This window comes from Chiloscyllium punctatum, chromosome 42, assembly GCF_047496795.1.
Source record: "Chiloscyllium punctatum isolate Juve2018m chromosome 42, sChiPun1.3, whole genome shotgun sequence".
NCBI classification, from domain to species: Eukaryota; Metazoa; Chordata; class Chondrichthyes; order Orectolobiformes; family Hemiscylliidae; genus Chiloscyllium; species Chiloscyllium punctatum.
Genome location: NC_092780.1, coordinates 52,436,260 through 52,449,267, shown reverse-complemented (window position 1 = coordinate 52,449,267; position 13,008 = coordinate 52,436,260). Strand labels below are relative to the sequence as shown.

The following is a 13,008-nucleotide window of genomic DNA, read 5'->3' as shown; positions in this document are numbered from 1 at the left end:
TGTAAATAAAAACTTAGAGGAGCTGGGACACAGTCTTGATCAGATCACAATTGATGAAGATGATGTGCTAGAAATTTTGAAAACATTAAGATTGATAAGTCCCCAGGGCCAGACCAGATTTATCCTAGACTGCTCCGGGAAGCGAGAAAGGATTTTGCTAAACCGCTGGCGAGGATATTTGCCTCCTCACTCTCCACAGGAGTCGTACCGGAGGATTGGAAGGAGGAGAATGTTGTTCCACTTTTCAAGAAGAATAATAGGGAAATCCCTGGAAATTACAGACCAGCCAGTCTTTCATCTGTGGTCAGCAAGATTTTGGAAAGAATTCTGAGGGATAAATTAGATTAGATTCCCTACAGTGTGGAAATAGGCCCCTCGGCCCAACAAGTCCACACCCACCCTCCAAAGAGTAACCCACCCACACCTATTTCCCTCTGACTAATGCATATAACACTATGGGCAATTTAGCAAGGCCAATTCACCTGTCCTGCACATCTTTGGACTGTGGGAGGAAACTGGAGCACCCAGAGAATATGCAAACTCCACACAGACAGTCGCCCAAGGCTGGAATTGAACGTGGGACCCTGGTGCTGTGAGGCATCAGTGCTAACCACTGAGCCACCATGCCACCCCATAAATAGGATTTATGACTATTTTGTAAAAACAATGACTGCAGATGCTGGAAACCAGATTCTGGATTAGTGGTGCTAGAAGAGCACAGCAGTTCAGGCAGCATCCAAGTAGCTTCGAAATCGACGTTTTGGGCAAAAAGGCAGTGAGCCTGAAGCGTGGAGAGGTAAGCTAGAGGAGGGTAGGGGTGGGGAGAAAGTAGCATAGAGTACAATGGGTGAGTGGGGGAGGGGATGAAGGTGATAGGTCAAGGAGGAGAGGGTGGAGTGGATAGGTGGAAAAGGAGATAGGCAGGTAGGACAAGTCCGGACAAGTCATGGGCACAGTTACTGAGCTGGAAGTTTAGAACGAGGGTGACGTGGGGGAAGGGGAAATGAGGAAACTGTTCAAGTCCACATTGATGCCCTGGGGTTGAAGTGTTCTGAGGCGGAAGATGAGGTGTTCTTCCTCCAGGCATCTGGTGGTGAGGGAGCGGCGGTGAAGGAGGCCCAGGACCTCCATGTCCTCGGCAGAGTGGGAGGGGGAGTTGAAATGTTGGGCCACGGGGCGGTGTGGTTGATTGGTGCGGGTGTCCCGGAGATGTTCCCTAAAGCGCTCTGCTAGGAGGCGCCTAGTCTCCCCAATGTAGAGGAGACCGCATCGGGAGCAACGGATACAATAAATGATATTAGTGGATGTGCAAGTAAAACTTTGATGGATGTGGAGGGCTCCTTTAGGGCCTTGTATAGAGATGAGGGAGCATTTGGCAAAGCATAGTGTGATTAAGGCAGTCAGCATGGCTTTGTGAGGGGCAGGTCATGCCTCACAAATCTTATTGAGTTCTTTGAGGAGGTGTCAAGACAGGTCAACGACGGTCGAGCAGTAGATGTGGTGCTTATGAACTTCAGCAAGGCATTTGATAGGGTTCCCCATGGTAGGCTCATTCATAAAGTCAGGAAGTATGGGATACAGGGAGATTTGGCTATCTAGATTCAGAATTGGTTGGCTGACAGAAGGCAAAGATTGGTTGTAGATAGAAAGTATTCTGCCTGGAGGTCAGTGTTGAGTGGGGTCCCGCAGGGCTCTGTTCTTGGGCCTCTGCTCTTTGTAGGTTTTATAAATGACTTGGATGAGGAGGTTGAGGGGTGGGTTAGTAAATTTGAAGGTGATACAAAGGTTAGAGGTGTCAACAATAGTATAGAGGGCTACTGTAGGCTGCAGCACGACATAGACAGGATGCAGAGCTGGGCTGTGAAATGGCAGATGGAGTTCAACCTGGATAAATGTGAAGTGATGCATTTTAGAAGGTCAAACTCAAAGCTAAATATAGGATTAAAGACAGGATTTTTGGCAGTGTGGAGGAACAGAGGGATCTGAGTGTGCAAGTACCTTGATCTCTCAAAGTTGCCACTCAGGGTTGTTAAGAAAGCATAAGGTGTTTTGGCTTTCATTAACAGGTGTATCAAGTTTAAGAGCAGCGAGGTCTTGCTGCAGCTCTGCAAGTCCCTGGTGAGACCACACTTGGAATATTGTGTCCAGTTCTGGTCGCCCTACTATAGGAAAGATGTGGAGGCTTTGGAGACGGTGCAAAGAAGGTTTACGAGGATGCTGCCTGGATCGGAGGGTTTGCTGTATGAAGAAAGGTTGAATAAGCTTGGACTTTTCTCTCTGGAGAGAAGGAGAAAAAGAGGAGACCTGATCGAGGTGTCTAAAATAATGAGAGGGATAGATAGAGTCAATAGCCAGAGACTTTTCCCCAGGGCAGGATTGACTGGTACAAGAAGTCATAGTTTGAAGACATTAGGAGGAAGGTATAAAGGAGACAACAGAGGTAGGTTCTTAACTCAGAGAGTTGTGAATGTATGGAATGTGTTGCCAGTTGAGGTGGTGGAAGCAGAGTCATTGGGGACATTCAAGCGACTGCTGGACATGCACATGGATAGCAGTGAGTTGAGGGGTGCGTAGGTTAAGTTTTTATATTTTACATTAGGATTAAATCTCGGCACAACATCGTGGGCCTAGAGGCCTGTTCTGTGCTGTACTTTTCTATGTTCTATGTTTCTATGTTCTATGTTCACTCCAATGAGAAAAGCCTTCGCTCCCTCAACCTTTCTTCATAAGACATGCTCTCCAGTCCAGGCAGCATCCTGGTAAATCTCCTCTGCACGCTCTAAAGCTTCCACATCCCTCCTGTAATGAGGTAACCAGAACTGAACACAATATTCCAATTGTCATCTAACGAAAGCTCATTAGAGCTGCAGCAAAACCTCGCAACTCTTAAACTCAATCCTTCTGCTAATGAAAGCCAATACACTATATGCCTTCCTCACAACCCTGTCAACTTGGGTGGCAACTTTGAGGGATCTAAGGACATGGTCCCCAAGATCCCTCTGTTCCTCCATGCTGCCAAGAATCCTGCCTTATACCCTGTATTCTGCATTCAGATTTGACCTTCCAAAATGAATCACTTCACACTTTAACAGGTTGAACTCCATCTACTACTTCTCAGCCCACCTCTGCATCCTATCAATGCCCTGTTGCAACCTACAACAGTCCTTCACACTATCCATAACTGCACCAATCTTTGTGTCATCAGAAAACTTGCTAACCCCCCCCACCCCACTTCCACTTCCTCATTCAAGTCATTTATAAACATCACAAAGAGCAGAGGTCCCAAAACAGATCCCTGCGGAACACCACTGGTCACCGAGCTCCAGACTGAATACTTTCCATTTACTACCACCCTCTTTTTTATGGGCCAGCCAATTCTGTATCCAGACAGCCAGATTTCCCTGTATCCCATACCTCCTTACTTTCTGAATGAGCCTACCATGGGAACCTTAACAAATGCCTTGCTAAAATCCATGTACACCACATCCACTGCTCTACCTTCATCAACATGTTTTGTCACATCTTCAAATTATTCAATAAGGCTTGAGGCATGACTTGCCCCTCAATCATACTGACTATCTCTAACAAAACTATGGTTTTCCAAGTAATCATAAATCCTGTCTCTCAATCTTCCTAATAATTTGCCCACCACATACGTAAGACTGACTGGTCTGTAAATCCCAGGATTATCTCTATTCCCTTTCTTGAACAAGGGAATAACATTTGCTACGCTCCAATCATCTGGCACGACTCCAGAAGACAGGATGCTAAGATCATTGCCAAAGACACAGCAATCTTTTCCCTCGCTTCCTGAGCAACCCTTGGATATATCCTGCCTGGCCCAGGGGACTTATCTGTCCTTATGTTTTCAAAATTTTCAGCACATCCTCCTCCTTAACATCAACCTATTTGAGCATATCCAGAGAAAGTGAGGTCTGCAGATGCTGGAGATCAGAGCTGAAAAATGTGTTGCTGGAAAAGCGCAGCAGGTCAGGCAGCATCCAAGGAGCAGGAATTTTGAAGAAGGGCTTATGCCCGAAACGTCGATTCTCCTGCTCCTTGGATGCTGCCTGACCCACTGCGCTTTTCCAGCAACACATTTTTCAGCTTTATTTGAGCATATCAGCCTGTTTTATGCTATCCTCACAAATATCAAGGTCTCTCTCGGTAGTGAATAGTGAAGCAAAGTATTCATTAAGGACCTCCCCTCTCTCCTCGGACTCCATGCACAAGTTCTCTCCACTATCCCCGATCATCCTTATCCTCACTCCGGCCATCCTCTTGTTCATCACATTAAGTGTAGAATGCCTTCAAGTTTTCCTTAATCCTATCTGCTAAAGCTTCTTCATTCCCCCTTCTAACTCTCCTAAGTCCATTCTTCAGTTCCTTCCTGGCTACCTTGGTACTCTCTAGCGCCCTGTCTGATCCTTGCCTTCTCAACTTTAGGTAAGCTTCCTTCTTTCTCTTGACCAGATGTTCTACACCCCCTGTTACCCAATGTTCCTTCACCCTAGCATCCCTTCCTTGCCTCAGTGGGACAAACCTGTCCAGCACTCACAGCAAGTGCTCCCTCATCAACCTCCACATTTCTGTTGTGCATTTCCCTGAGAATATCTGTTCCCAGTTTAGGCACCCCCATTTCTTGCACAATAGCATTGCAATTCCCCCTCCCTTGATTAAATCCTTTCCCGTCCTTGTCTACTCCTATCCCTCTCCAGGACAATAGTAAAATTCAGGGAGTTGTGATCCCTATCACCGAAATACTCTCCCACCAAGAGATCTGACACCTGACCTGGTTTATTGCCAAGTACCAAATGCAATATGCCCACCCACCACTGTCAGCTGATCTACATTTGAGTCAAGAATCCTTCCTGGACACACTTGACAAAGACTACTCCATCCAAACTATTTGGAGTAAGGAGATTCCAATCAATATTAGGGAAGTTAAAGTCACCCATGACACCCCACCCCTGTTACTTCTGCACCTTTCCAAAATCTGTCTCCCAATATGCCCCTTTGTATCTCTATTGCTACTGGGGCCTGTAGAAAATTCCCAATGAAGTGACTGCTCCTTTCCTGTTTCTATTTTCTACCCATATTTACTCTAGACAAACCCTCCTTGACCACCTTCCTTTCTGCAGCTGACCCAATCTGTGATAACTAAGTCTGCATAATGTTCACAACATTATAGTTTCAAGAACTGATGCATGCTCTACATTTATTACCCTTATTCCTAATAATACTTGCATTAAAATAAATACACTTCAACCCATCACACTGACTGCACCTTTGCTCTATCGACTGTCTATCCTTCCTCACAGGCCCTTCTGCACGCTCCACCTGGCTGTTCACTAGCTACCCCATCCTCTGATCCATAGCTCTGGTTCCCATCCTCCTTCCAAACTAGTTTAAACCATCCCACTGAGCTTGAGCAAACCTCCTGCTTAGGGTATTGTGCCCCTCCAGTTCAGGTGCAACCGTCTTCCTTGTACATCTTCTCAGAAGGTATCCCAATGACCTACATATCTGAATCCCTCCCTCCTACACCAGCTCTGCAGGCACATGTTCATCTGCACTTGCTCTCTGTTCTCAGTCTCTAGCCCGTGGCACTGATAGCGGTCCTAAGATTAGTACTCGGCTTGTCCTGCCTTTTAGCTTCCAACCTAACTTCCTATATTCTTTTTTTTTCATCCCTTTTCCTAGCTATGTCATTAAGTACCAATGTGTACCACGACTTCAGGCTGCTCTCCCTCCCCCTTAAGAATCCTGTAGACTTGATCCAAGACATCCCTGACTCTAGCACCTAGGAGGCAACTTACCATCAAGGAGTCTTGTTTGCAACCACAGCATCTCCTGTCTGTTCCTCTAACCATTGAATGTCCTATTAATATCATTCTCCTATTCTTTCCCCACTTCCCTCATGAGCCACAAAGCCAGACTCAGTGCCAGAGACCTGGCTGCTGTGGCTTTCTCCTGGTAGGTCTTATTATCTGGTTAATAGATTTGTCATGTCCTTCGAACACAGCTACCATTAGGATGCTAGCTTTATTTCCAACTAGCTCCCCTTTGGATACAATTAATGAGAGTAGTCAACAGGATGCCAAAGACTGTTTCCCCTGTTGGGTCAAGACTCTGAGTTTATTGTCCATGTCGGCCAAATCAAGGGCGTCAATTGTGCTGTTGCTAAGTCATTCAGTATTTTCCTTTTATGTCACTTCTCTGTTCTGGGTTTGACCTTCGCTTATTCTGCCTCTATCTCCCGTCCCAGTAATCCATGGGATAAGTGGAGGTGTAGTCTTTTGTGTTGGGGAGAGCACCATTCTGACAGCTGAATTCCATTCAATTCACCATGGGTATCAATTTGTGGTGCATGTTATCATGCAGGACATTTCCAATAGGGTTTAAAACTAGCACATTTTGTGGACAGCAGCTGGCTTCAGAACAAACAAGTTGGGGTAACTCTGCAGCTGGTGTTAGGCTGTTTCTAATCATGTACAGAACTAACTCTCCCTCTGAGTTCTCTGGGGTATCACTGCTGGAGTTCCAATCCTTTTTCTGAGCCGTTTGCTGAGCATCTTATCTCGAGGCACTCATTGTTTAAGAATGGGGGCAGACCTCAATGCTCAGTGCACATGGCACACTACTGTGTGTCTTCCCTCCGCTCATCCCAATCTATCTCCTGTCCTTGGACAAACTGAGAACTGCAGATGCTGGAGATCAGAATTGAGAGTGTGGTGCTGGAAAAGCACAGCAGGTCAGCAGCATCAGCGGGCAGGAGAATCAACGTTTCGGACATAAGTCCTTCATCATCGGGCTTATGCCTGAAACATCGATTCTCCTGCTCCTCAGATGCTGCTGACCCGCTGAGCTTTTCCAGCACCACACTCTTGTCTATCTGTAGCATCACCTACTGTCTATAGGGTATTCAACAAGGTTAACTTTACTGTCAAAGTAAGCCTCACAATTTATCTTTGGTCCCTAATCTGACAGCTGCTGCTAACTGAGTGGCCTTAATATTCTCGGTGAGCTGCTGCACTACTTTTTTGTGGGTGAGGGAAGGTTCAGTTAGGTGGAGATTGAACAGGTTGGCTCCTTTTATGGATCATCAGGGTATAGGTTGTACACCCTGTTGATCAGGAGATGGTGTGTACCATCATGCAGACAAACAGAAGTACTGTATCTCAGGTTTTATTGTTCTGCTGCACTGTCTTCCTAACCATCTCCCTTCGGGAGCAGTTCATCCTTTCCATGATCCCACTGGATTGGGGGTGGTATGCAATGTGAAATTTCTGCTTGATAGCAAGCACAGTCATCACATGCTGCATGACACGGCCAATGAAATGGGTTCCTGACCTGAATCGATACTGTGAGGCAGACCACATCTCAAATACCTGTTGTGTTAGGATTTGTGCGGTCGCTTTGGCTCTATATATTCCAATGGGAAAAACCTTGATCCAATTCATGAAGGTGTCTATGGTGATTAGAATATAGATCCCCTTTGACCATGTAGGAAAGGGTTTACCTATACAATGAATGTGTAGATTTGTCCACTTCCACTGGCCTGGTGTGCCTCAGTTCTCTCTTTCAAGCGTACCTCGCTGGATTGTTTTGGGCACACACCAGACAGTTCCCTATGTAGTGTGCTGCATCCCCGTGTTATCTGGGCCACCAACATAGTTCTTTCAATCGTTCAGGAGTGGACTCAGTTCCCTGGTGTCCATGTCCATCATGTATTGGCATATGGTCTGAATTTGTCTTGAATCAGTACTAATCTATCTCATACCTGGACGAAATCTTTCCTTTTGTCATAAGCAGCCAGAAAAACCTTTCAATGTGCTTGCCTAAGGTCCGCTGTTTGTTTGGCTTTGTGACTACATTTACCTGCTCTCCGACATGTGGCTGCCAGGATTCTCCTACATGAGAATCTTGGCTAACTCATCTGCTTTGCAGTTACCTTCTGGGGGTGTCTTATGGTAGCTCCTAACATTAATTATGCTGTATTTCCTTCCACCAGTGGCCTTGAGTATTTATTTTAATAAGGGGGCTGATGGTAGGGGTTTCCCATCAGCAGAAATACAACTTGTCGAATGGTAAAAGTTCAGTGAGGCTGTTGCACACAAATATACCGTCAGGGTATATATCTGGGTGAAGGGAACAGACCACGGTGACTGACCACACTGACCAGATGTTACAGCTTCTAACTCGCAGCCTGGGCACTTAGATGGCTGGGTAATCTTAAAGCTAGTTCAATGAGTGGTTGGCCCTGCACGCCTGTCAAATATTATCCCACAGCCGGTGATCCGACTGCCATCATCCTTGTGGAGGATCTATCTACATAGAATTTCACTGTGGTTGACTTCCCTATCCTTTTGTCTCATCCCTAACTGTCCCTCATGCTTGTTTAGGGTAAAAGGGCCACTGGGGTGCTTTGCTGCTGTTATTTGGCAATTGTGTGGGTCTCGCCACTATTTAGGCTATTGGCTAGGAAGGTGGGCACCTTGGTATGTCTGACCGTAATGTCCCAACCTTGAAGCAGCAGAGTCCATCATGTGGTTCTGGTTCACTGAGCTCTCTTTGGTTCGACTGTCTAGCAGGAGCTGGATAGGGGTGTGCTCAGTCAGTATGGTCAGTGGGTTTAAGCCAATGAGATAGTCTTTTGGGCAGTCCAGCACTTTGACTGTCAGGAAGTGTCATTCACACATGGAAAAGCCATGTTCCATGGGCTATAGGACCCTGGAGGTGTAGGCCACTGGGCTGCTCTTGTAGTAGAACAGCACGTATCATCTGGTCTGTGGCTGCAACTTCTAGGGCATATGGTAAGTCAGGGTTGGGAACTGGTAAGGCTGGTGCTGTTGTGAGGGTGTGTTTTAACTCAGTCACTGCCTCTGTATATTGGAATGTCCAATTCCAGGCAGCATTCTTTTTCAGCAACTGATAGTGGAGCTGCTTTGGTAGTGAACCCATTGATATGGTTCCTGCAGTATCTTCATATGTTCTCTATTTGCTTTTGGTTTTTCTCTTCTTTCCCATGGGTGACTATTGTTCCCAAGGCTGTAACCCTAGCTGTAGAATCTGTACCTTTATTGAGGAATATATCCAGGAGTTGGATGTGCTGCTCCTTGTTTTGGTTTGAAGGAGTAGGTGAGCTAATATTGGATTAGGTAGTCTGGGAAAATTTCTCTCGTCCCTTGGTGACCCATCTATGAAATATCGAAGGTGAGTTATGGAACCCTTTGGGCAGATGGATCTGGGTTTTTTGTCCTTCCTGGAAGGTTAATGCAAATTTGTACTGAGGACTGATTTAAGGATATGGACAAGAAACCATTACTGCTAATAAGTAATGCGAAGTACTTGTGGGGCTTACTTCATTGTTGTGGCTGGTATGGTAGTTACTGTTGGTGAGGTGTGAGGGGTGACTTTATTCAGCTCCTGATAATCGATGGTTAAATGCCATAAACTATCTGATTTCCTGACTGGCCAAATTGGAGTGTTATTAGTGGAGGCTACAGGTCACAGCACTTCTTGCTGTAACAGCCTGTCAATCACCTTGGCTACCTCCCTCTCTGCCTGTCCGGAGTAATCATATTGTCTTTGTGGTTTGGGTCAGGCCCCTCGAGTATCATCTCTCCAGGGATATGCCCACAGGCATGTTTATGTTGGGCGAATGCCCCTTTGTTTCACAATCATCTCTTTCTTAGCCAGAATCTTGGTCATTTTTAGGGGATTGAACCAAAACTCCTCTGTTCTGCTGATCTGATTAGTGGCTTACCTACCATTTGGCATATATGACACGTACAGCAAAAGTTACCCACATCCTTGTGCATTCCAGGCCAATAGAAATGGTTTTGTGCCAGAGCCTGAGTCTTCCATACACCTGGGTGACCTCCTCCTGGTCATTCATGTGCTACCCCTCCCCCCCCTCACCCCCACCCGTGTCACTTCCTGTCTGTATGCTCCTGGAAACACAATCTGGTGCAGGCCGGCCCATTTCTCCTCGACACTAACCTGCCGTGGTCTCCATTTTCATCTTTAAGATAATTACCCTCAGGAATAGTCTCTGCCTCCTTTTCGGAGTGTGCATCATCTTTTATTGCCTTGTCTTTCTGCTGTGGGTCCATTAGCCTTTCAGGACCAAACACTTCCGCCTGACCCTCTGTCTGTTCAGGTTTGTTCTGCACCGTTACATCAAACAGGGGGTCCACTACTTGAACACTAACTCCTTTGTCTTTCTCTTTAGTTGTTGCTTCGTGCTGTGACTTAAGAAAATGGGATCTTGTTAATAGTCAGCCTGGAAAAATTCCAGGGTATTTTTCTTTTAATTCCTCAGTTCCCTGATCTTCCTTTAGCTTCTCCACAATAAGGGGTGTCACTCCCACTGTGGGTTTTGCTAAATCGTTCCCAGGAACAAACTGGATCCCTGAAACTGACACTGTCGATCACTCCCACTGTTAATTCCCCAGTCTTGAGTTGGCAGTCCAACCTGAACTTGCATAGGTGAGCATTAAGTTTCTGTCCATCTATCCCACAAATTACCACTCTCTCAGGTAACAGGTCAGAAAGAGTGCAAATATGTTCATTTCTTATTATTAGATTGATTCGATCCTGTCTTTCTCAAAATTATAACTTCTTCCCTTCTACCCCTGTTCTTTGAGTAAACTTTACCTATACAGGTGAACTCTTTATCGAGATCAGGTACTAACTCCATACCCAGTCCCTGCCTGGGCTGTTCACTCTGCTGCAGCTCCTCGGCTCTTCTTGGGGTCTCCTTTACTACCTTCACTAAAGCCACTGGTTTGTCTTCTTTTACCCTATCTTTTCCCACAGTGCCTTTCTTTAACAACCAGTGCTGTGACTTTATGTGTCCTACTTTACGACAGTGGAAACACCTGAGGCCTTTCCCCTCCTTTCCACCCTCTCGAGCTTCTTTGTTAACCGGTGGTAAACGATTCCCAGTGTTCTCTACTCATTGTGTTGTAGTGTAGGACTTCCCCTAATCCCAGTTTCTATCCCTCACAGGATGAAATTCTTGCCAGAAACTTGTCTTATGCACCAACATGTATTCATCTGCTATCTCTGCCACTCTTCTCACTTTTTGAACTTTCTGTTCACCCACATAAATTATTATTTCCGGAAGTAAGTTTTTAAACTCCTCCAGCAGAATAATCTCTTTTAGAGACTCATTTGTCTTATCTACTCTTAAGGCCCACACTCATCTACCAAAATTGTAAGTCTGACCTGGTTCCTTCTTTGTTTCTGAACCACTGTCTATATGCTTCTGGTTCCAATTCACAAGCACTTAAAATAGCCTGTTTGACATCTTCATACAGCAAATGGCATAATACTTCGTAGCATTAAAATAACAAAGGAATCTAAGCATAAAGATCTATTACTGCCTGAAAGTGGCAAAACAAGTGGAGAATGTTATCAAAAAGACGAATTGAATGATTGTCTTGATCAGTCAGGGCAGAGAGTGTAGAAATGCAGAGTCATGTTGCAGTTGTTTAGTTCTGCAATTAGGCCACATTTGGAATTTGAGACAACAAATAATGGATGAGTCACGTAGGAAGTGGAAAACCAGAGGCCTCTGCTTTGTGAAAAACAGTGTGTGTAATAAACCAACTAGATGGAAGCAAGACCACATGATTAATGAGCATGTGAAATGAAATCTGAAATGGTCAAATCATTACAAAATGTGTTTTTTTTGCAAGAGCTTTGGAATGGAAATTCCCTTAAAACCAAATCAGAGTTTTTGACTACCATATCGTTCCAAATCTTACTTACCTTATTGATAGCCATGATACGAACACTGAAATTAACATGTCATTGCTTCATGTTACAATTTTTAAAAAAACAGGCGAGACAGTAAGACGTCAATGTTCTACTTAAAGGATCCGAAAACAAAGCCAATGAAAGGAAAATAAGCATTTGTGTCAATTACCATGCCTACTACTAGACCGTTCTTTCTTTCAATTTTATTCCTGAAGCCTTGTCAATAAATCAATGCTTCTTTATATTTAGAGTAAGTGCACTTATTGGAGTGGTCCTGAGATAAAATCTACCATTGCTGTTTTTGTTTGACAAAATCTGGGCGCTGCTTAATTTAATGATGAATTTGTTTGAACAAATTCGCCGTTTTCATAGATTGAGTGCCAATGATTATATCAATTGGAACTCACTTGTTATTTGACACCCAATTTTTCAGAAGATTGAATATGAACAGGCAATTTGACTGTTTGGCTATACTTCACCTTTCAATGAGAATATGTCCACTATATATCCTAGCACTACCCGCCATCTCAGTTACTAGAGAGCAAAAAATGAAACAATCAGTTAAATAGTGGACTTTTCATTGTTCTGTGTTTGACAAATCTTCACAGAATCGTTAGAGAAATTATAGAGAAGGAGATCGTTCAGACTATCATACCTAAATTCACAGATTACAAAAGAAGATACTTGTTCTGGATCTTTGTGACCACTACCTTGAGTTTGTGAAACTTCAAGTCTACACATTTTAAATGCGATGAGCATATTCCTTGTCATCTCATCCTAACATCTAAACCGAAGGAAGAAAAGGCTTATTTTCAGCAAACCATTAGACCATTCTCCCAAACATATTAACTCCATGACAGCAACCCTGTTGCTGTGAGAAATATACCTACAAAATGCACTCCAATTAATCCATATGAATCAAGTAATCCTTTTTCCTTCCTTTTTTTATCCAATATTTTGAGACAGAGAATGCCGGATATTTACTGCACATTAAGAGTAATGTTTGGCACAACATTGTGGGCCAAAGGGTTTGTGCTATTCTGTTCTATTACAGTGAGAAGTAATTGTTCTAAATTCAGACAAATTCTCCCTATTGAGATTCATGCAATATGAGAAATAATCATCTTCAACTATCCTACAAAAATAATTTTGATCATTAGTAATACCAGTTTAAGATAAATACTTCTTTAGTTTGCTACCATTGAAGAACACCAAACAAAGTTCATAGAACATATTCTC

General features: G+C 44.3%; 1 protein-coding gene across 1 annotated transcript in view; it reads right to left on the bottom strand.

Moving 5' to 3' along the window:
• LOC140465563 (uncharacterized) overlaps positions 1–11,796 on the bottom strand; it is a 360,733-nt gene extending 348,937 nt beyond the window's left edge. Inside the window, exons 1-2 of the mRNA XM_072561104.1 lie at positions 11,782–11,796; positions 10,043–10,256 (exon numbers count right to left, since the gene is read on the bottom strand). Of these exons, the coding sequence (XP_072417205.1) occupies positions 10,043–10,256; positions 11,782–11,796 (229 nt within the window). The remainder of the gene's footprint in view (positions 1–10,042; positions 10,257–11,781) is intronic.
• Positions 11,797–13,008: the final 1,212 nt, after the last annotated feature.